General features: G+C 37.6%; 1 protein-coding gene and 1 pseudogene across 1 annotated transcript; both read right to left on the reverse strand.

Moving 5' to 3' along the window:
* Window positions 1-930: 930 nt before the first annotated feature.
* On the reverse strand, window positions 931-2,129 carry LOC142832345 (cilium assembly protein DZIP1 pseudogene; annotated as a pseudogene).
* A 141-nt stretch (window positions 2,130-2,270) lies between these two features.
* Window positions 2,271-15,496, reverse strand: Prr27 (proline rich 27). The gene is made up of 6 exons (XM_075942783.1): window positions 15,446-15,496; window positions 14,150-14,173; window positions 10,915-10,938; window positions 8,586-9,509; window positions 4,198-4,325; window positions 2,271-2,361 (listed from the first exon to the last, which is right to left on the reverse strand). The coding sequence occupies exons 1-6, from the start codon at window positions 15,494-15,496 to the stop codon at window positions 2,271-2,273; spliced, it is 1,242 nt and encodes a 413-aa protein (XP_075798898.1).
* Window positions 15,497-24,487: the final 8,991 nt, after the last annotated feature.

Raw genomic sequence — 24,487 nt, forward strand, 5'->3', positions numbered from 1 at the left:
GAGCTGGACACACCTCTGGTGGGCTTCATGGTAAGGTCTAGGAAGCTTTTGGTCATGGATGTCTTATTGTTCTTGCTTTTCTATAGTGTAATTCTTGGAAAAGAGGCAATATTTTTAAAAATCTTTTATAACATTTTATAAGACTATTGCCAAAGACAAAGTAATCTCCACATAGCACATAAACCAATTTCTGTGAGAACAAAATGATGATCTTACAAAAATAGGAATCACTGAAGAACTGTATTGATTCCCTTAGGTTTGCCTTATTAATGATCAAATATTATTCACTTTTATTCAAAAAGTCTTTCTTATTTTTTTGTTAATGTGAACAGTCCTTTATTTATTCTTGCTTGTAAATGAAAAAAAAACATCAGTCTCATGTACAGGCCTTCAACAATATAGAAAAATTAAGCAACAGCATCCATTGAGATCACCACTTAACCAATAAAATGATTTTAAACATATTTTAAAACCTAAAAAAGTATTTGTAACCTGGGAATTGAAAATACAAATTTTGTAAGGCTGCATCTGTGCATGGGTGGTAACCTATGTTTATGGAAATGTAAAATCTATATACTATTATGGTCAAACAGTGGCAGGAATGTGTGGGGTTACCAACTCTTCTAGGATGGGATCTGAGATTTATCTTGCTTAATGGATAAAGTAACAAACTGCCTTCTAAATAATGCTTTATACTTATGAATAAGATAATCTCTTAGCTTCCTGTTTGTAGTGGGTAGTGGCTAATACAGACTTACAATCACTTACAATTCATGCAATTGTGCAGAAGAGGTTGCTCTGGAGCTCTCGTCCCTGAGACATTTAACACACACACACACTACACAAACACACACACACACACACACACACACACACACACACACACACACACACACGAAACGACATGGAGAAGCAAGGGGTGTAAAGATTTTAAGAGGCAGATGATGTGGAGGATTGTTGCAAAACAGTGTCCACAGGACCTGACAGGGATGTTGCGCTCATCACTTCAGCTGCTTCTGCTCTGGGCCGCACTCTGCCTGGAGAACTTGAAGTCCGTCTGGCCACTGGCTTACTTGCACTCAAGGAGGTGCAGTATATTTTGGAAAGGCTGCAGATATGAAAGTCAGTCTTTAAACCTAGGAGTCTCTCTAGGTGCCCACACTGAGCTTGCCCCGCATATCGGATTTCTGGATTTCCAACAGTTGATACTCTAAAGCTGAATTCTTAGAAGTCAGGTCATTAATTTCCTTCGTAAATATCTCCTTGGCTTTTTCCATCTCATGAGTCAGTTTCTGCCTTTCTTCCTCCTTCCATCTACCAACTAGCTTCTGAAAGTCCTCTTTTGTTTTCAGCACTTCACAGTCCTTAGAGATGCTGACTGTGCGGCCTTGCTGGGCAGCCTCTAGCTGAGCCTTTGTGAACTGCAACTGCTGCTTCAACCTGTGGATCTCCCTCTGGAGCTTGTCATTCTGTGCCTTTGTATGTCTCCCATGAAAAGCAGATGCAGGGTGGCGGCGATTAATGTGGCTCTGTAAAAAAGCTTGGTTCATAAAAACTTTGTCACAAAAACGGCACTCGTAATGACTGGCTTCGACCTGGCCCAACATCAGCTGCTGGGCAGACAGCATCTTCTTCCAGCCCCTACACGCTTGCTTGAGCCGTCTGACCTCGTCAGCCTGCTTGGTGAGTAGCTGTTGGTTCTGCTCACAACCACTCAGGCTCTGGCTTAACCGTTCCTCCACCACGTTCAGCTGTGAGATCAGGTACTCCTGAGAATGCACCAGGTATTCAATGGTGAACTGTGCCAGGTGGATGAGCTTCAACAGCAACGGGTCCACCCCCAGCTGACAACGCGGGCACTTCTCGTCCTCCAGCTTGCAGAAAGTGATGTTCACGATGTTCTCCTGAAGTGTCGCGATATCTGTGGTCCCCACCACTTTGTCCACATCAATGGCACCCAGCCGCCTCCAGTCCACATTTTCCAGACGAGGCTGGAATTGGAAGAAGGGCTGAGGTCCAGATGCCGACGTAGTGGTGACGAAGACCCTGGATGATGTGCCTCCCTCTAGGGCATCTCGTCTCTCCACGCTGTTGGACTGAGGGTAGTAGATATGTTTCTGGAAGGGCATTCTTGAAAGCCACCCCTCTGCCTACCCTCCTGCAGGAGGAGAAGAGCAGTCTCTCCTCCCGGGGCAGGCTGCCTGTAGTTCTAAGTCACCGCACCCGGTGTGAGCAGGGGAAGACTTGGTTCCTGCGCCAACGGTTGCGGCCTAAGACCTAGATGTCTGGGACGTTGCTATGGCAGCGCTCAGCCTCATCTTAAAGCTCAAGACCTGTCTGCCCCGAACATTCTGACTGCATCTGAGGACCATACAAATGAGGAGTGCAGCATTGTGGATAACTTTAAGTCTTACAGAGACTTTCAGTTCATATGACTCTTGTTTCGGGAGTCTTTGGGGCTGGGGTTGCCTGAGCTTTCCATAGGCATCAAGAAGCCAACAAGAACCATGGAGGATTGAATCTACCACGGAGGACTGAACCAACTATGAGCCTCCCAGACCCCTGCCGCCTTTTTTTCTTCTGGCATTTCTGTCGACTTTGGGCTCCATACCACTGGGCTGGCAGGATCCAGAAGAACAAGGCAGCTGTTGACCTCTGAAATATTACCAGAACTTTACCAGTGTGTGTGTGTGTTTGTGTGTGTGTGTGTGTGTGTGTGTGTGTGTGTGTGTGAACGTAAAGACCGCACCCAGAAGATGCATGAATAAAGAATAGAAGACTGGCTGGGTGGTCATGGCACAAGTCTTTAATCCCAGTATTCGTGAGGTAGAGGCAGGCTTATCTCTGTGAGCTTGAGGGTTCGAGGCCATCCTGGTTTACAGAGTGAATTCCAGGATAGTTAGAATTGTTTCACAGAGAAACCCTTTTTCGAAAATTAACCAACCAACCAACCAACAAAAATATGCAAAAACAAAACAACAAGAAAAAATAGTTGGCTGAATCAGAGGCTAGTTGAGGAAATAATTGTTCCAGGCCCACATAACCTTGTATTTTCTCTGGCTGCAGCCTGTTAAAGGAAGAAACCCTTTCTCTGGTCCATAAGCCCATGAGCTACTGTATTTGTGTATCACCAAGCAAGACTTTCTGACTGCGGTTCCCAGTTTCAGTATCTTCTTCTAGTCCATAATACTCTGTCTCTATATCAATCGTAATAAAACTGTACTTTCATACCATCATTCTCGGCTCTAAAAGTCCTTCTTAGTTGCCCAGAGCAGAGAAGTCCTCTTAAGGCCTTTATTTGTGCAGCAGTTTGAGAAATCGTTAATTAAACTTCAGGACACTGAACCTTTAGATTTTTCCAAAAATTCTTGCAATAAACTTCAAATTTCTCACCATTTGACCATGGACCACTTTTTAATGTTAAAAAAGCATTACAGATTACAGATACAGGGCCAGAGAGATAGCTCAATGGTTAAGAGAGCTGGTTGCATGTTTGGTGAGATGCAAAATTCTGTAACTCAAGTCCCACGTGTTCTGTCTCCCTCTTCTGGCCTCCACAGGTATTGCATGCACATGGAGTACAGACAAGCATGCAGGCAAACACCCACACATAAAATATTTTTAAAGTTAAGATTTTTGAGCAAAATCTATCTTCAGAGAATATTCCTTATTTTACTTCAAGTCATAATATATTTTTCTAGAAATTTGATAATATTTTTGTCTCATCTTTGTCAAGTTGTTTGTCCAGTTCTGGTATGATGTGGTGCGGGCCATTAGGCTAGCTTCATCTTTTCAACTGTATAAACTCCTTCTCAGCCATGAATGTGCTTTAGATGATGTGAGTTATCCTAGCTGACTGAGATAAGATGGGATCACAAGCTCATTCAGGAGATCCCCGGTTTAGACGTGGGTGCGAGGAGTCTGAACATCAAAGGCTTGGACCTTAAGAGAACTGAGAAGCTGTCTTCTTATTCACCCCAAACAATGAGCATAATGCGGCTTAACACATTACACATTGAAGACCAAATACATGATTTTAGTTTAATAAAGCGACTTGGGGAAAAGATCCTGTGAGTGGAGTTATATTCTCACCAATGCCCCCTGCCCCATGATGACTTCATTGGGGTTGCTAGTGAAGTAGGGGAGCAGTGTGTCGTTATTATAGAGTTATTGTGCTTATCGGCACATCAGACTTACCTGAAAGGAAGCTGATCAGCATTCTGAAGACTTTTGTTATTAAAATAGGTTGTCAAAGAAATCCTCCAACCAAACAGACCAAACACAAAAGACTCCATTGAGTATTTATGTCCTCGGATAATTAACTCCTTTAAAGAGATGGGCTTCACATTTAATTACAGTTGATAATACTCATTGGTTGATTGAGATATTCTGTTTTCTTCTTCATTTTTAGCACTTTTAGGGTCTGACTGACAAAAACATCTATTTTCAAAGTGTATAATGGTGTTTGATATACATATATATGTGCATGTATATAATATACATGTATAAAAATACATGGATACAGATAGAGTAAAAAGATTACCACTATCCAGTAACTGACATTTTTTCATCACCTCAAATAGTTGCCTTCTGGGGAGTGACTGTCTTTAATATATGCCTTCTCCATACATTTCTAGTCCACAATACATTAAGAGCTGACCATCTAACTGCAGCTTTCTCTCCAGAACTTTTGGGCTTTGAACTGAATATCAATACCATCTGAGCACTCTTTATTTATGCCAGCCTCCCTCGGGTGGTATTAATCATTCTAGACTCTACAAAATTCGTCTTGGGGTTCCAGGTTTCCAAGCAGGAGCTGGACTTTGACAGACCAAGGATGAAAAAGCCACTTGCTGTATTACTGGAGAAAAGCAAGGCTCTAGCACTTCTTAGCGGAGAGGAAAATCATGCACTTTTCTCCACCTTGGCTTCCCCATTTCCCTTTGGAATGCTGCCATGGTGGTAACTTTCTAATGGGGAATATTTTAGTTATCCTGCCTCAGGCTTTATCATGGAACCACCATTTAGGGTACAGGTAACTTTTCTATTTTTTTTTTTTTTGCAAAGTTACAGAGTAGGGAAAGTTCCATTCTGGTGCAGTTAAGGGTAAGATCTTGATTTGATTTTTTTTTCTGATATGGCAAGAAAATGACTATTATATTAGGAGGGAGAAGACTGAAATGAGTAGATTTTTCACTAGTAAGGTAAGACATGCTGAGATTTGCTGTCTGTTCACCAATCTTGTGCTTCTCTGCTGCATTTTATTCCCCTGGGTTCATGTAACTGTGTATCAAAGAAGCAAAGGTGGGCTGAAGTGAAAAAAAGGACAGTGTGAGGAGGGACTGGAAGAAACTTCCTCAGCGCCAACTGGGGAGCATATCGCCAACCCACTAATTTCAACTTAGTAAACTTAATTTCAAACTTATGACCTTCATGTCAGGAGAAAATAGATGTTTTCATTTCAAACTGTGAAGTTTGTGGTAATTTGTTGCAAGAGCCAAAAGACTCCAATTGCTGTTCAAGAGCACATTGCTTTATTCCACCTTCCCTTTGGAGTGGCTTTCCAAGTCTATGCACTCCTGGTGTGCTTCTTCATCTTGCTGCGAACACTTTGTAGTTATTTCATGGTTGGCAAGTCATTGCCTTTAAAATAGAAAAATATCTATTTGTATCACTATTATCAGGATTGTATGACTTAAGGATTGTAAGGAACATGCAATGGCTCTTGAGACTCAGACGTGTACTGTAAGTAGGTATTAAATGCATTATTCAGAAAAGGTGCTGACATTTTGAAGCAAAGGAAATGATAGTGGGTGGAGAAATGGTCAAAATGATTTCTAGGGGCAAGTATATAGACACAAAAGACAATAACATAATATATTTGTTTTGTATTCTAGAGACTGTTTTAAAACATGTACTTACTATTAGCATATAATTAAATTGTTTAAATTTCTTTAGCCATACCTATGAAGTATACATTTTATAATTTGATGTGAAAGTGAATCATTCCATCAACTTAATTTTTTTGTATGGCCTAAGGAAATCCAGCACAAGCCAATCAATATGGAGAGACTGCTAGCTTTAATAACACATAGTAAATGATTTGGCGAGAAAAGAAAGAACATTCAGATTTTTTTGATTTGTTCATCAGCATCTGTAAAAAAATAAAATAACATCAGTTTTGGATAACAATTTTTCAAATTTCTACAGATAAAGCAAGATTATTTTTCTTATGAGTTTGCTATGATAAGCTATATAGATTTGTCACCTAAAAATTCACGTCATAATACATGCTTAAAAGAAGTAAAGATTTCTTCTGCTTTCTTACAGATGCGGCATTCTTACAATTATATATTCCTATAGGGATTAATACATAGTTGAACTAAAATGCAAAGTAACAGTTTATTTAAACACTATATAGGTATCAAAAATCATGGCCTTGAGTGGCTGTTGATCTAGATCAATACTGTCTTTTGGTATTGAATAATTTAAAGAAAAATTCTTTCTCCATTTTAATGGACTTTCCAGAAAGGCAACATTTTCCTCTTTGCCTGTTTCTCATTGAGTATCTTACATGTACTAAACTTGAATCACATGCCTGTGAAAATGTGAAATTGTTAAGTACATCTAATATTGGATATTATTCACTAATAAGCCTCTCATCTTAAATTCTAGTAAAATAAAGAGTGCCAAATAATTTAGCAGTATTCAAGGTTGAAGTAAAAACTGAAAGTGTTTAATGTCATTGGAAATGACTATTGTTAAGGTGTATCACCTACAGTCCTAGCTACCATCACATTTGATTTTCAGTGTAACTTTAGTTATTGATGGCACCTCAGTTTTTAGAATTTTGATCTGCTTGACAGTCAAAATAATGCCTCATCATTTATTGGTACAATAAACCCTTTTAATCATAACCTTGTAGTAGCTTTGTTATAGGACAAAGGGACAAGCGCTTGGAAATAGTTTAATCATTTTATTTATTTTGCTCATTGTGAGTATGAAGAGGGGAGATGCGCAAGTGAGCATTTTTGCCAGGACCTTCATTCTTAGGACAGTGATTGAGGTAAGATAGAGAACTTGAAACGGGGTAAGGATGCAAGCTGGTAGACAACATACAGAATTGCCCACTGGTCCTTAATGGGCAACACTTCTCTAGAGTTTAGTCTCCATGCCATTTATTGAAGCTTGTTCCTAAACTAATGACTATTATACAGAATAGTTAGGTCATAATCAATTTGCATCAGTTTGAAGAACCTCCTATTCTGAAAACAGCCTGAAAAATTCACACAGTACATAAATTCATCATGTCTTAACTTCTGGGACACAGGTAACCAGTGATTGCACCTCACTTTCTCACTTCCATGTTGTAATATATATTATAATGTAATATATACTTGCATATATGCATATATATTTACATGTATACACACAAATGCACAAATCTAAAGATAGTTTCAGGAGAGGAGCTGTGGCATGGTTCACCTACAACACCCATATCTCATTGGTATGAATGACTTACAGATACAAATGAATAGTACTCTCCAGGAAATCTCACTTCTCTACCTAAAAGGAAAAGGATATTTTTATTTATAATTAAAATATACCCCATTTGGTAGCACGAGGGCTTTCTTTCCCAAATAATTGAGCAATTCTGAGATGTTTTATAAAAGGTCAAGAGAAATCTGCTTCCAGACATGATGAGTAGTAACATAAAGTGGATTCCCTCTCTTGTCTCAAACAAAACATGTGCTCCACATTACAGGAAAGGAGCTGGTGCACAGCTTTGTACTTACCACTCAGGAGGTGTGTCTCAGCGAGTTCTAGGTTAGTCTCGGTTAATAAGACCCTATCTGAAAACCGAAATAATTATGAGGAAGAAGTTTCTCATGATTTGAACGTCGTGTTGTGAAGAATAGTTATTCTTCACAGGAGGCAGAAAAGGGGGACCAGTAATTATTTTAGCATATTCTCTGCACAGAGTCCAGAAGTTACACATTATTGGTTAATGTTGAGTGTGCATGCATGCGTGTGTGTGTGTGTGTGTGTGTGTGTATTATCTGTATAAAGTACATGGGAAAATATTAATTCTTCCTATAACATGACAAATAAAGTAAATTTGCCCAGCTAATGAATTTAAAAGTTTTATATGTGCCTGGGGCATGTGGAGGTCCGAAAAGGATGCTGGGTCCCGTGGAACTAGAGTTACAGAAGGATGGGAGCTTTCATGTGAGTGCTGGGAATTGAACGTGGGTCTTCTACAAGAATAAGTGTTCTTAACCACTGAGCTATCTCTCTGGCACCAGCTCATCATAACAGACAGTTTATCAAAGATGTGAGATATGAGAAGACGTGAGAGGAAACAAGAAGCATTGGGGTGCGTTCTAGTAGATATATTCAAATATTCGAATTCTGAAATTTTTTACATGTGTATATGGAAATTCCTTATACACTTTCAATATTTATCGACTAAATGTCTACTAAAACAGCAGCTCTTAATCCTGGCACAGGTGTGTTTCTTGTACAGAAGTTGTGTCTTCCCTTCTACAAGCCCCACGCACTCAGTGACAAAGGAGGTAACCCACCTGGTACAAAACAGAAGGCAGAGGTTCTTGGCTCCCAGATTTGGCCTCCACAGGCTCCGCTCCCTCAGGTTTCACTTCAGTAGACTCAGATGTAAAAGGTTTTCCCAGAGCAGACTGGCTCACAATAAGTTCAGCCGGAGGAAGTAGACTTCCAGTAGGCTCAAGGGCAGGAGGCCTGACTTCAGCAGCAGGACCTACAACAGGCTCAACCTGCGGTACAGCCTGGGCTACCGCAGGCTCTCCTGAGGGAGCTTTGTTTTCAGCAGACTGGCCTGGAGTGGGTTCTGCTGGTATAAGCTGGGCTGCAGCCACAGACGGTAGTGTAGGGGTTTCGGGTGCCACTGGGTGGCCTGCAGCGGGCTCAGCTACCCCAATAGGTTCAGGAGCAAACTGGGCTGCAGCAGGTTCAGGAGCAGCAAATTGGGCTGGTACAGGCTCAGGTGTGGGAGCTTTGGGTTCGGGAAGTGGTAGGGGTGGTCCAAATTTGACTGCAGTAGGCAAGCCTGAAATAGTTTTATCCACAGAGAACTCAGGTACCATAGCCTCGCCTACGGGAGGCACTGGCAGCGCTGCGCCAGGCTCTGATGTAACGGGTGAAACAGAAATCTTTGGCGGTATGACAAAGGGATATGGCCTGGGAGCAGGGGGTGGGGGAGGAGGGAGAGGAGCCGATACTGTGGGACCATTCATTGCGGTATCCGAGGGATAGTTAGGGTTTTGGAAGGCATAGTGAACTTTAGAAGTTAGAATCCAGGGGTATGGAGATAGCCCTCTTTCAAGCTCAGAATTTCCGGGGAATTTGGTGATGGTATTTGCTTGGTGATTGTCAAAAGGAGGCAAAAGAAAAGGTGGCAAATTATCATTCCATAAGCCATATGGGATATTGAGAGATGGATTAAGTGGGTAGCGATGTCCAAAGTAATCCTAAAGAGAAGACAAGGAGTTCATTCTAGTTGACTGTCTATACTCCTATTTCAGCTATGGTTGTGTGCATATGTAAGTAATGTTTTTAGAAGAGCACCCACTTAGTCTTTCTTAATAACTAATATGCATTCATAATAACTGAAATAAAAATAGTTGGAGAAATTAAACCCCGGATGTAGGAGAATCCCTTTGCAAATGAGTGTTGCATACTGAAGAAGAAGCGCTTTGTGTATAGGCAGTGTATTCCTGCAGAAGGGCGAGGACAGAGAAGAGATAAGCAAGGCTGACGTAGATGAGCGGACCGGTTCTTCCAGCCTTCTGCCCACCATGTTCTTGCTCCATGCCTGCTGAGCTTGGCATGCTCCTTGTCTCTAAATTTTTCCACGGAGGCACTCACTTCCATATTCCTCTTCCAGGGATAGGACACTGTGTGTGACCTGTGTATTGGATCTCTCCTGTTTTTTTTTTTTTATCAATTTCAACTCCTTCAAGGACTTGTTATCAGAAGAGTGGGCAGGAAAGATGGAAACCGAACTTAGCTTTTCATATATAATTTCCCCAGTACTATCTCTGGTTTTAAATGGGTATTTTAATAAAATTGATAGTGAATTTTTCATCAAATTTTCATGTTTTCTTTAATGATATGACCTCCAGAAGTTCCTCTGGAAGAACTATATTTGTCTGTCTCTGTTCTATATTTGTTCTATATTTGTCTATCCCATTCTGGAAGACAGTCTGGAAGCTCAGGTCACATAATTATGTAAGAATTCACAAAAATAGAAATGTTTGTTACTCATGCTTACATATTTTATGCATGTCATAAATATTTTTATGAGCAGACCACCCATGGTGTACAAATCAAGATCTTAGAATATATGTATCTTCTATAGCTGCAGCCAAATTATAATTCAAACAGTTTTGACAAACTAAACTTAATGATTTTAAGCCTGGTTGTTTTATTTAGATTCATTTCAAGGTGTTTTCCTAATAATAAACTCCCTTTGTACAAAGATTCAGTTTTCACATTTTTGAAAGTCCTGCCCTCCTTCTCAACTATACTTTATAAGATTATGTTTCATTTTAAAACCTACTCAACCTAATAAGTAAGCACAATGGTAGGCAGGATGTCATTTTGGATATATATATATATATATATATATATATATATATATACACACACACACACACACACACACACACACATATATTATCATGGGTATGGATACAATGGTGGGCCATGAGAGGAAAAGAGCTGAGCAAGTTCCTAAATAAATCCCAATTACTTCAAGGAAAAACACAATAAAACTGAATTATTTAACATTATTTGATGGAAAATGATATCTTAAAAATATTATAAGCAGTATATTTTTCTATTTAATTATAGGTAGATGTGAACATACTTTACCTCTTCACTGGGTGAGGGTGATTTCTGAAACAAAGAAAGACTTGTTTTAAACTTGATGTCACTGAAAGAATAAACAACACTTCAAATCCCTGCTTACAATTGGAGGGGTTGTGAGTAACGAAGTTTTTGGAATTTTCTTTTTTTAAGAGCCATAGATGGTTGACTTATTTTTAGTTTCCTATAACTATATATCATCTTATTATTGTTAATTTTTCTTTTGAGACAGTATTTATGCTATGTGGCCTTGGGCTTGGTACTTGATATATAATCCATGCTGATCTCAAAGTTATAGCAATCCTCCTAGGTTGGTCTCCTGGGTTCTGAAATCATAGGTGTGTACCATAATGACTGACTTTCAGTAAACATTCTGTAAATGCATATGACACCTGACAGGAGTAGTGAGGGAAGAGTCTGAGCATCAATGAGACAATGGCCCGGTGGTATTCTGCTAAATGGACATAGCAAGAAAGTTACTTTTAATGATATACTACTGTACCCATAGATCAGTGCATTGCTCAGTTGCCACCAGAGTATTTGCTTTTTGCAGCAGATGGAAATTAACACCAAGACCCAGAACTGGACAACATGCAGACAGTGAGAATCTTCAGATCACTTAGGAGGCAAAGATTGTAAGAGCCAGAAGTGGTGAATGACTCCAAGGAAACAGTGTCTTCCAGACACAAGACTGATCCACAAATGAGCTCACAGAGACTGTGACAGCATGCACAAGAACTTCACAAATTCTCTAACCATACTCATTCCTAACACAGCGAAGAGGAAGTGGGTACAAAGTCCCACCCCTAACCAAGAAGCTATTTGCAATTGATAACTTCTGCTAGAGGGGAAAATTGGCTTCATGGAGTAGTTATCAGTACTACACAGACACTTTTTTTCTTTGTGTGTGTGTGTGTATGTGTGTTCTTTCTTTTGTTATTGCTTAGTGTTTTTTGTCTTCTTAATTTTTATCTTGTTTTGTTTGCCTGGCTTTAGTTTTTTAGCTTTTGGATTTTTTTGAGAGAGAAAGAGAAAGAAAATGAAGCTGGGTGGGTAGGGGGGTGGGGAGAATATGGGCGAACTTGGGAGAGGAGAAAACATGATCAAAATATATTGTATGAAAAGTTCAAAAGTAACAAAAATGCTATATAAATAAATAAAACTTAAAGAGTCATGTGATATACATGGCTTAGGAGCTGGCTCAGTCTGCAAAGCACCTGTTGTACAAGCATGAGGAACAATCTCTTATCTCCAGCATTCCTCCAAAAGCCAGATGTAATAGAGTTGTGCAGAGGGGTAAATATGGCTAGAACACATTGTATGAAACTTGAAACTCTCAAAGGACTAATAAAAAATAAAGACTATTATACATGTGGAATTATTGTTTACAAAAGCCAGCCACAGAGGTATTAAGCACCTATAATCCCAGTTTGTGGGGTGGGCAGGTGGGACATGAAGATAAGAGGGTATCCACAGCTATTGGCCAGCCCACTTTGCCTAATCCCTGAATGAGTAAGAGACGTGACATTGGCTTGAAGTTTAAGGTAGAGAGCAACTGTGTAAGATACCAATGTTGACTTCTGTTCTTCACATATGCGTGCACACACACCACCATACCCACGCACAGCCCCCTATGAACACATGAATACAATCCCCTACCCTCTCAACACCATGGATATTCAAGGATTATGTCGACCCACTTCCAGTGTTTCTTTGCTGCCACTTCACTTCCGTAGTCTATTTGGAAACTTTCAAGTACCGGAATCAAAACTTTTTATGTGTTTTCATAACCAGTTCCTTGTTTTCAACAGAGTCACATTATATACTCATTTGTGCTTACTTTAAAATCTTAGCTAGGAAATGAAGCTTTCAGCATATTTTCTCAGTCAATGGACTTCTTTTGCAGGGACTTTGAAATATTTAATCTTTTTCTTGCATAGTATTATTTCTTTATATTTATGTACTTATATATACATATATGTATATGTATATACATGTACACGTACACACAGTATTTACTTTGTGGTACCCTAGTTGTAGGCACTGGGGACCTAGCTATTACAAAATGTAGCCAGATTTCTTTTGCAAATGCCTAGAATACTACACCTGCAGCCAGCCAAACTTTCCATTTAAAATTTAATATTGATTTCTAATTTTAGATTGGTTCTCTAGAATTGCCAATCTTAAAGTCTTTCAATAGATCATTCTTCCACATTCCCTAAGGTAAGCACAAGAAATAACTTCCCAGGACAGACACAGTGGCAAAAGTCAATTGTTTTTTTTTTTTTTTTTGTTATAGGTTAAAGGACTGCAGGATTTGATGATTGTTAACTTAAAAATCAAAAATAACAAATAAAACTCTTTTACTTTTGAAATGTTTTAAAAGTTTTCAGCTCATTTGCTGTAAGTTTAATTGTTTTTATTCAAAAGCACTGACATCCTGGGCCATTTCTTTTGGGGTTTTCTTTGCTACACTTTCCTATTAGCACATAGAACACTGATGGATAAAAACACTTTTCATTGGAGGCAAATATTATAAAAAAAACCAAAGAAAATAAAATAGCATTAAGCACTTTTGTCTCCTACATGGAATAATTTGTGACTATTTGCGGCACAGAAATCACGCAGCTCCTTGGGGTATGATCATACACCATGTCTGGTTTCCAATATCTAGATGAAATTCAGTCAGGAATGATGGTAGATGTCTAAAATCCCAATACTTGGTTGCAGCAGGAGGATCAAAATTAAACATCATGGTCAGAGACACAGAGTTTGAGGCTTCCCTGGGCTACATGAGACCTTTTCTCAAATCTCTCTGCTTTAAAAGAAAAAAAAAAACAACCCATATACAAACAAAATATATAATTGAATATATAGTTACTTATCTCATGTTTTCTGTTCTAACATCTCATGTCATCATTGTCCATCAGTTATATTACTTAAGTACAAATTAACAAATATCATAGATGCATGATGTTAAATCAGGACATAGCAAACTTGTACTACACCATAAAAGAGTATTTCATGCTTCTTGTCATCAGAAATGTAGGCTTGCTAGTAAATATGTTTATCAAAAGTATACTTATATTCCATACATTTTTGTCATCTAACATGAATAAATTAATAAAAAATATTTTAACAGCAATCAAAGTTAATTATATTGCCAAGGATATAGAGAATCTTCAAATACATATATACTTAATGTAAAACATGTATTTTTATAGAAACGAAAAGGTTTTACCTTATGAATGAAGGGATAGCGCTTCTAAAACAAAGAAAAATATTTTAATGTGGTTATTTAACTGAAAACACTTGCATTCAAACTTTACTGTTACTGAAGAATTTGCATAACCTGATAATCTTTTCTTAATGTGAGTCTGTGGTCTGAATCAAGTAGCTTTGCCATCATAATCGTTATGATGTTTTGAACAAGAAATGTTAATTTGGCTGAACAGAATCTGGTTTGCAACGCTGTGTGTGCAGAGAAATCTTTTCCACATGAAAGGTCATATGACTCTCAACCATACATGTTTTTACTTTCTCTTTTACCAACCTGGGGCTGCTGTGTGTGCATGTGTGTGTGCTTATGTGTGTGTGTGTGTGTGTGTGTGTGTATGTAGTGGGTCTATTGACACATTTTGTAGATCTTACAATATTTTCTAGTGAAATTTCATTATGTCTTATGAATTCACCATAATTAAGGTACCCTGAAGAATAAAAACTAGTGTAGGAAACTCAGTATATATTATCTTATGAATTAGAAATTAACTTAGAAACATTTAAAGGACATAATAATAAGTTGAAATTTAGCTAAGAATAATTAGAAGTGTCACACTGTCTGAATTTCTACTCCATCTTAGAGATATTGCTAATCACTTTCAGTAATTGTCTTACTTAGTATTCAAAGCAATTACTTGGAGTGGATGTTCCTATTTTCCAAAAGAGAAAATTTGACACACTCGTTTGCTAGTATTATAATGCTTTCAGATCAGGTATTGGGTGCCCACGCCCTTAGTCGCAGCATCCAGAAGGCAAAGGCAGACAATTCGCTGATTTTGAGGCCAACTTGGTCTTGGTAAGGAGTTCCAAACCAGCCAGGACTGCACAGCAGAATTTTATGAATGAAAAAGAACATGATCTAGAGCCTCACCGATTCACGTTCCACTCGTGTCTTTTTACCTCTGCTCCCTTCAGTCTCCTTTGATTCATACTCCCACCCCATAGCTACCTCAGCAATGAGGTTTCACTGCAGGAGAAGCCCTGCTAAGATTATCTGTAACGCTTCCTTCTGCCAGCTTCCTGCATGCGATCTCACCTCTTCTTCAAGCTGTTGATATGTCCCATGTTTTAAAACCTATTGTTTTGCTTTTGAGAATTTCCTTTCAGGGATTTTGACAAAGGCCGATTTATGGGCTCAGCACGTTTCTCTGACGACGTGTATAAACACTGTACTCATTTCACCGTCAGCACGACTTCTCACCAACACCTAGTGGGTATTTCCCCCCATTGCCGCAGACCCGAGAGTCTCGTTACTTACCCTCTTCGCAAAAGCCACACATATGATGCAGGCCCAGAGAAGTAACTTCATTTTGATTGACCCTGTGAACATGAAGATTTGTTTTCAGAAAGTATACAGAAGGTTTTAAATTATTTCTCTAGGAGAGAAACAGGTGTCGTGTGGGTTTACTTGTCTGACAAGGAAGTCACTGATCGGAAACGATGTCCTGCTATTTAACTACTGTCAGCATGGTTTAATGGGGGTGACCCTAAAGCCCATTCATTTTCTTTTTTCCCTTTTCACTGATGAATCAATTTCTAACTCAATTTTCTCTATATGGAAGTAAATTCATTTTGTTACCCAAGGACATCTTTTGCAATTAATCTGTTCTGGAGGATATATCAGGAAACAGAATTTCTTTAAGTAGTAACTCTGTGGGGTGTTTCTTAAGACTTTGCATCTATTGACTCAATGGGAGACTGCTATCATCTACCTAGAAAAGTTCTCATTTTCAGTGATTTTTTTTGCTATTGGCATATTAGACCTCTCTTTATCTCATATTTTATGTCACCTAAGAACAATGGAGTATTCATATATTTAGGTGTATGTCTTGACTTTGTGTTTTATGGGAGGAGGGCACAGCAACATTAAATCTCCAGTTGCTTTATTATTAAGGTTTATAGCTCTTCCCTTCAAAAACATGAAACTCCATTCTTACAAAAATATCTCCATACCAAGACAATATTTCAGCATCAATCTGAGTTTCCAAATGAGAAAAAAATAGAAGTATCCAAATTGATATGCTTTATCAAGAATGATACTAAACCCTTGATCTATTTGAAATAAATATTTAAATGATCAATATATCTAAGGTGTATTTAAAAGCTGCTCATAGTTACATATTAACTATTCATACTGGTTTCCATAATTTTTATTTATTTCCTATAACCTATAATTTTTGTGGCATTTGCACAAATTTTATGATATGCATAGTCTAATAATGTGAGGGAATTCCAAGTTTGTAAGATGAAACCATGTACAGTTGCTGCTGAATCTTTAAGAAAGTATAGTTTGTAGAGCTGTGTTTGCAGAAAAAATCCTGGAAGAAATACCCGGTGTCGATGTCTTGCTTTACCCAAGGTTGCTCAGCTGCTTCCATGTTCAGGATATTTTGGGCCACATGTTGCATAACTTCTGTTGTGATACTTGGGTGGCACACTGGGTTTTTATTAAGACATTAAAAGAATAATGGATATAATGCTGTCTAAAAATTATAATATATGGTACGTATTCGTGTCATTCTGTTTACACATGAGCAGCATTAGAGAATTATTAGAGGTATTTCTTGAGTTATTAGTTTAATTATTTTAATGGTTTAGAAATATATATATATATGTATATATATATATATATACTGTTGTTCTTACCTGGAAATTTTGGAATTCACTGTGCCCACATTTAGAGTTCTATAAGGTGTGTGGGACCTCCTTTTGAAATGATTTCTGCATTTCTGAATTTATTTTATTTTTTTCTACCATGTTTACATTCCTTTCCAGAATAATGATGCCTACCTTTGTTAAGGACTAAATCCCTTTAGAAGAGTCCATATGGTAACCAAACAGAAAAAGTGATGTTAGGTAGTTAAGTGGATCTTCCTAAAATTATAAAATTATGTCATATTTCATTGAGGTGCATATTAACACGTTCACAGTTTATCTTAGAGTTAGGCATAATTAGTATGTTGTTAACATGACTTAATGGTTGGCTATATAAATTTAGTTTACATGGTGACCACTCTTAAAACCACTGCCTTTATCCCTAACTGAATTTCTGAAATAAGATTTTATTGGCAGTTGACAGATTTTCACAAGCCTATTTTATTGCGGGGCTCTTTTGGAAACTTGTCATTTTGAGTCTGTGCAATGGCCCCAAGCTAGAAGTATAGCCAGCACAGTTTCCAATAAGAGAACATTTAATAAAGGTCAAATGAATGAGATATTCTATTAAAGACCTGGCAATCACTTATTTTTTATAAAAGATGTAAAAAATATTTATTCATGTCAAAATAACTAATTAACAATCGATAATTAGCAATACAGAATTAAAATGGTGGAATGCCTGAGAATTGAAGTATTCTAAGATTTAATAAAATTTAAAAATCTCTTGTGCTGTCTTGTCTCATGGTCTTTCAACATCGATACATAGGACTTGTGATTTACTTCTTTAGAATATTCCAAAAGCAAAGAAGTCTTTCTTGTTCATATAATACAAATTTTGATCTTATTTTCATGCTTATTTTCTAACAGATTGTTAACCAGAGATTTTGCTTGGTTCTATTGTTCAGTGAGTCACAAACCTGTGAGAATTTCAAACAGATAAAAACTATCTTGTGGAGTTTATGCTAATAACTAAATTTGACCTGGTCCCAGAGTGTCCAAAACAAGGAAAGAATGTGAAACCATATGTGTTTATAGTTATTTTATTAAGTTTATGTATCTGAGATCAATCGGGAGCTTTAAAGAATCAAGAGCATGTTAGGATGGGAAAAAGATACGTTGGTTTTAGGGCAGACCAAAGGTTAGAGATTCTGGTCCTGATCTGGACTAAATGTCTAACTCCCTTTTTCTGTAGGGATACTTATAAGAAGTCCTTTAGATTATTATTATTGTTGTTGTTGAAGCAAATTAGTATCAAATCAGAGGATAAAAAATTAGTAGAAGTATGACTAGCTTTCCTCATTTCAGGGAACTAGAAGACTTGGGATGCTATTTACATAGCATGACAATCAAAGACACATTTGGGAACTCTCTGGTGCTTGATCCCTAAACACATTTTGGAAATATTTACTAGACTATATTTTAGTATCGTTAGAAGGCAAAGTGAAGGAATTTCTTGCTTTATTTCATCTTCTATTTAGCATTTAATATCATGAATGAATAAATATTCTTCAACAATTTCATTTTTCCTGTTCCAATGATATAAATGAATTGCAGAGATTTCACTGTTGGGTGAGATGTAGTCTTTTCTCCCTAACATAGCACAAAACCTTCTAGTACTCCATAGCAATCTAGCAGGGGGGAAACTTCCTGGTCAGGACAAACATGATTTCTCCCTGTCAGGTGTCAAAAGTGCATGGCGTCCTTAGCAAGAGGGCCTTACCATCCAGTTCTGTTGACCATCCAAGAGCACCCAAAATAGGTCTTGTTTAGAGGGTCTCTGGGATATCTGTGACCAAAAACTAAAGAAGAGGTAACTCCACAACTGTCATTGGACCTTTTATTAGTCAAACTATGACTTCTGAGAAGCATTATCCCCCATGGAGGATTAACTCCACTTAAACTATTTTATATGAATATAAAAGGCTAATAAAATAATAGGTTTCCATATAGCTTTCCAAACATCTTATTTACTGCCTTCTATATTTTATTCTTCTACCCTCTCCACTTAAACCTCTCTCTGTATTACCCTTTTCTAGTTCATCTCATCTGGGTTCTGCTATATCCTCCCATATATTATTTCTTTCCACTACACATCCATACCTCTTTTCTATTTCCCTGGATTCTAGAGGTGCTGCAGGATAAATACACAATTCTAATAATGATCCTTGTGGCAAGATATGTGGATTCCTGCAATACTGGCAGGAACGTTTTTGGGTAACCAATCATTTTCTAATTGAAGGTCTGCTTCTTAGGAAGAAATGAATGTCTCGTATGGCTAATCTGGTCAGGAACCCATGGCCAGTGAGCTTGGGGGTTTCAAGGGTGGATCTGCTACTCTTGTTTTAATAAGACAACACAGTATCAAGCTACTCTCCAAATTTATATCTCTGTATCTACAGATTAGTGCAGCTCTCAGTCCTCATCAGAAAACTTTCTGTGTGAGTGAAAGGTGATTAGTGCAGCTCACAGCTGGTTAAAGAGCAGAGAGTAAGTGTCTGTGGAGTGCTCAGCTGCAAATGGGACATCTATATCACCTACTTTCCCAAGGCTCGGGACTATTTTGAAAGCGAGAACAGCAACTTCATAAGAGTCAAAGGACAGGGAAGACCCAGGTAAAAGATTTTTCTGTACATGACAACACCCCAGGCCATATGAACTCACATTGGTTATGGTTGCCTTTGCAAGACCTCCAAAAGAGCAAACAAATTAGCCTTCTGGCATGCCAGAGGGTAGGTTAACAAGCTCCCATTCTTAAGAGATATCGACAACTGATGACCTCTGGAAGGAGAGCCAGTTTTATTTTTATAAGTGTATGGCCTTTGCTAGGTAGATCACAGTCCCATGGATGGCCCCACATTTATGGGTATATGAACAACATAGACAGAATTCTGTTTATAAACCAGAGTCCAATTTGCTGAGAGAGGATGTAGACGGTTGGGGTGAATCTGGGAGAAGTTAGGGAAGTGACTGGAGGGTGAATATAATGAAAATAAATTGTATGCACACATGAAAGTCTCACAGACTTAAAAATATGCTTGGACAGTGTGGATTTCCTACTGTGAACAAACATTAGAAACAGAAAGAACTCTACTATAGTATAAACTTATTGACAATCTACTATCTCTTAAAAAGTGTTATATAAAATAACAAATGATATAATACATAATACTCTCTAGGCGCTCCTAAGTCATTCATCTGAGCAATATGAGTTATCTGTTGGATGCTTGTTTGGATCCTTAAAATAGCTGTAGTATTTTTCAGGAGTGAGTGAAAGTCACTTTGTAAGTATCATGTGGCTACTCATACATGAGAATAATACAATTCTCTACAGTCATGGTCTCCCAGAAGAAAATATATGGCTATGTACCAGCATAAACATATTTATTTCACCAGTGAACTATAACATATATTAGACACACAAAAAATTAAAACTGCATAAAATCAAGAAAAATGTCTGAAAATTATAAAAATACTGCAATCAGTTGTCAGCATAGATTTTTGAACTCTCAAATCTGGTACTTAACAGTAATAGCTTCAAGATTCTGGTGGTAAAGGCAGAAAAGATGAAGGGTCATAGGGGAAATTTTGGCAAAGAGGTAAAAGCTATTTGAAAGAACAAAATGTAGATGCCAGGAATCAAAGATTCAGTAATGGATGAATGGAATGTTTTTAAATAGTTGTTGCAAAGCTTCCCAGGAAAATATCCAAAAGCCTAAAGATATTCCATAGAGAAATTACCAACATGAAACCCTGCCTAAACAGTAAATGTCTAAACACATTTGTAGTTGCAACCACAGGAGAATCAAAGAGAAACCAAGACAGAGCAGTTAAATAAAAAATGACCAAGTCTTCCAAAATTGACAGACACTGAAAGTAGGAATGCACAGAATAGAGAACAGCAAACACACGTGAACACATATATACACATGCACACACACACACACACACACACACACACACAGAGAGAGAGAGAGAGAGAGAGAGAGAGAACAGAACACACAAAAAAAGATATTTGATCACAGACTTGTTAGACATAATGTAAAAAAGAAGAAAAGAGAAATGAAACCCCCAAAAGAACCAAAGAAATTGTGCTAAGATGTAATTATAGTTCTTAAAGAGCCAAGTATTAGAGCTGAGACTTGGAACTTTTAGCTTAAATCCACAGCTTGAGACAGGTCCACTCCTCTCTGCAATTCTGTCTGGGACACAGAGTTAGATGCTGTCTATTTTACAGCTTCCAGGCTAGGGTTCCTTGTACCTCCATGCTTCTTGTCACGCTTGCTATGCCAAACTTAATCACTGATGGAAAACTTCTTGTTTCCCTAAATGGTTATAGAAATTCACACTGTCCTGGTGATTGCTTTGAGACTCCCTGGGAGGATTTGTTGTATTGGTTGCTCTGAAAACTGATGTCTGAAAAGACTCCTCTGGCTTCTTTGCTCAGTCCCTCTATGGAGGCTTTTTTTTTTGTCTGTCTCCAGTCCTCCCTTCCTCCCTTACTCTGACTCTTTTTGAAACTCCCCTCTGGGCTGTAAAGGGAAGTCTCTCCCTTGCCCAGATCTTATTTTGCAGCCATTTTCCTTATTTTCTGGCTCTTACATTCTTTATGCCTCCTTTTCTGCAATGTTCCCAGAGCTTTGCAGAGGGTGATTGTTTACAGCTGAATAGTCAGTCATATGTTACCCATTCTCTGTATCTTGTTCAGCCACAATCCTTTGCATCTTTGCATACATCTTTGTTTACGGGAAGAGGGATTTTTTTTTTATTAAGGCCTACAGTGGCAATTGTTTATGACTTTAAGCAAATATATTTGGCAGGCAGTTGGACACCATGAAATTTAAATAAACAACAGAATAAAGCCCTGATCTCATGCCCTAATCTCATGCCCTCCCTTTCAGGAGAGGTGGGTGTCTCCATATCAGTAGTGCCACCATAGCACAAGTGGGCACACAGGATATACAGACCATCGATAGCCTTTCTCCCCATCAGCCTGAATAGAATTTTCTGGAATCATAAAAACTGCCCTGTAGGGAACAATTTTCTTGCTCAGTTCCAGCTCACTTCCTCTGTCTTGCATTTCTGAGTGTGTGGTATCAACAACAATAGGTCTTATCATCTAGTTTTGGGGTAACCAAATAGAATGCTAGGAACATACTGTCTTTTAGAGGTTTTTCCCACCAACATCCTGTTTTAATTAATTTTCAGTTCAAAAATTCTGACTGATGGTAAATATTTTTTTGGGTGGCTTAATTCTAAAGGTATCTTTATGTTAGTAATTCAACTCCCTTTCAGGAAAGCCAGACTTTGCATTTTTTATTCTGTTAGATTCACTTTATCTTAGATTTCCATGTCATCTTAATTCATTGTAAATTTTATTTACAATTAATAATAATCACTGTTAATGGTTAAACATTGCATTCTTAGGCCCACTATTATACATAAACTCCATCACCCTAAAACTTTCTTTGAGTGGGTTCTGTGCACTCAGCTCTTTTCCTTTCCCATAATATTTAGCAACCATTCAATAACTTTTCAAACTCATATTTTTGATTCTTTTCCTTTCATTTTTTTGTCATATTCTTTTTATTTCCATCTCCCAACTTTCCTTTTCATCTCTGTTCTCATATCCTGATGTGGGAGTGATTTCTTTCTAATCTGTTGCTTTCATTGGTTAATTAATAAAGAAACTGCCTAGGCCCATTTGATAGGCCAGCCCTTAGGTGGGTGGAGTAAACAGAACAGAATGCTGGGAGAAAGAAGCCGAGTCAGGAGTTGCCATGATTCTGCCACCCGACACAGCCGCAGGTTAAGGTCTTCCCTGGTAGTTGTGGGCTACACAGATTGTTAGAAATGGGTTAGATCAATATGTAAGAGCTAGCCAATAAGAGGCTGGAACTAATGGGCCAGGCAGTGTTTAAAATAATACAGTTTCTGTGTAATTATTTCGGGGCATAAGCTAGCCATGCGGGCGACCGGGTGCCAGGAACATAGCCCGCCCGCAGCTCCTTCAACAATCTCCCCTTCTGCCTTTTTTTCTTTAGTCATTCAATGATTATCCAGCATTACTATAGGTCCTGGAGATTTATACAGTAAATACAATAATGTACATAAAAATATAGGAAAAAAAGTTATGTGGGGGCACTTGGCATTCACTGTTCCAAAACACTGATTATCAATACAGAAAAGCTGTATTTAAACTTGGTTTCTGTTATTTCAAAGTGGAATGTTAAAAATGTGTAATACTGAACCCATTGCTATGAGACTCAACACTGGAGAAAATGTATAAGAAAGCATGGGAGACAAGCTCTTCCTTTTGGTACAAGCTCATCTTCCACAAACGGTGGATTCTAGAAGACTGATGGACTGTAACATATCTTGTTACTTCTAGTCATAGAAATGTGGTTCCTTTTCACCTGTGAGTTACTGCTAAATTTTGAAAATGTCAGAAGGTTTCATTAAAAGGTAAATGCTCTGAAAAGGTATCAGATTTTATGAATGTGAAACACATGGCTGTGTGTTTGTAATATGTTTTATGTTTTAATATTTTCTAAATCTCCAGTGGTGTCACCAAATGAAGAAAGAACAAATGAGGAAAAATCATATCAATCCAACTATGTCACAGAGGTCATCATGAATCTGGACTTTGAAAACCCTTAAAGTTACTTAAAATGACAAAGGGAGACATGATTGGTTGCTTTGTTACAGTTTGGCCTGTTATAGTAAAATATTGGTTCCAAAATGTCTGAAGTAATGGAAAGAAATGATGCTTATTCCTTAATTTTATATTATAGTTATATACTTTTCTTTAAAGCAGAAATTGTAGGAAGATATTCAGGAGACAATTATGTGTATAGTTGGAGTGTTGGCAGCACATTTGAAATGAATTTAGAGAATTGGAAAGTATATTTTAATCAGCAAATCATCAGTGTAAATTTAAATGATTGAGTGAAGCAGATTTATGGAAAACATGCATGTAAATTTAGAAAATATGTAGCTGAGCTGAAAGCCCTAGAAAACACTAATCTTGTACCGATAATAGGAATAAACAAAATATACCTTGGTGAAAAATTATTAGACAGTATATTATGACAAGAACTATATGGCGTAGTGCTCTTGCAAGAAGCATTTCATTTCTGATACGAATTTATCACCATTGAGCTACAAATATCAGTAGCTATATTACTAATAAAATAGTAATAAATTTTAATAATTTTAAGATTAGTTCAGAGAATATATAAGACACCCTAAAATCTAATAATGTCTGGCTAATTTTGGGTAATAAAGTTATTACTTTTGATAAAACATTCCTTCACAGGAATTTGGGGAATAAAAAAATGAAGAGAATTACTAGCTTTGAAGTAAAGAAAGATCATATACCCTTAGAAACCTGAGGGGAGAGTTGAAATTATTTTCAGATTGAAATCAAGTTATTAGCATATTACACCAAAGTTAAAATACAGTTATCAATGTATCACGAAGTGGGTTGTGTTTATATTCCATGGATTCAATATTGACAAACAGAAACTGAAGTATTTTTGAAGCTTAAGGTAATTACAGGAAGACTGCTACCTTGAATTCTGGCAAGAAAATGATATAACGAGATGTTCTTGGTAACCATCAAAGTTTAGAAAATGAACTTACT

The sequence above is a fragment of the Microtus pennsylvanicus genome, chromosome 12 (assembly GCF_037038515.1).
Source record: "Microtus pennsylvanicus isolate mMicPen1 chromosome 12, mMicPen1.hap1, whole genome shotgun sequence".
Lineage (NCBI taxonomy): Eukaryota > Metazoa > Chordata > Mammalia > Rodentia > Cricetidae > Microtus > Microtus pennsylvanicus.

Coding starts and splice junctions, on each gene's coding strand:
- Prr27 (XM_075942783.1), bottom strand. CDS start 15,496: ATGAAGTTACTTCTCTGGGCCTGCATCATATGTGTGGCTTTTGCGAAG. Junction 14,174..15,445: donor GTGTGGCTTTTGCGAAGAGG/GTAAGTAACGAG, acceptor TCTTTGTTTTAG/AAGCGCTATCCCTTCATTCA. Junction 10,939..14,149: donor GCTATCCCTTCATTCATAAG/GTAAAACCTTTT, acceptor TCTTTGTTTCAG/AAATCACCCTCACCCAGTGA.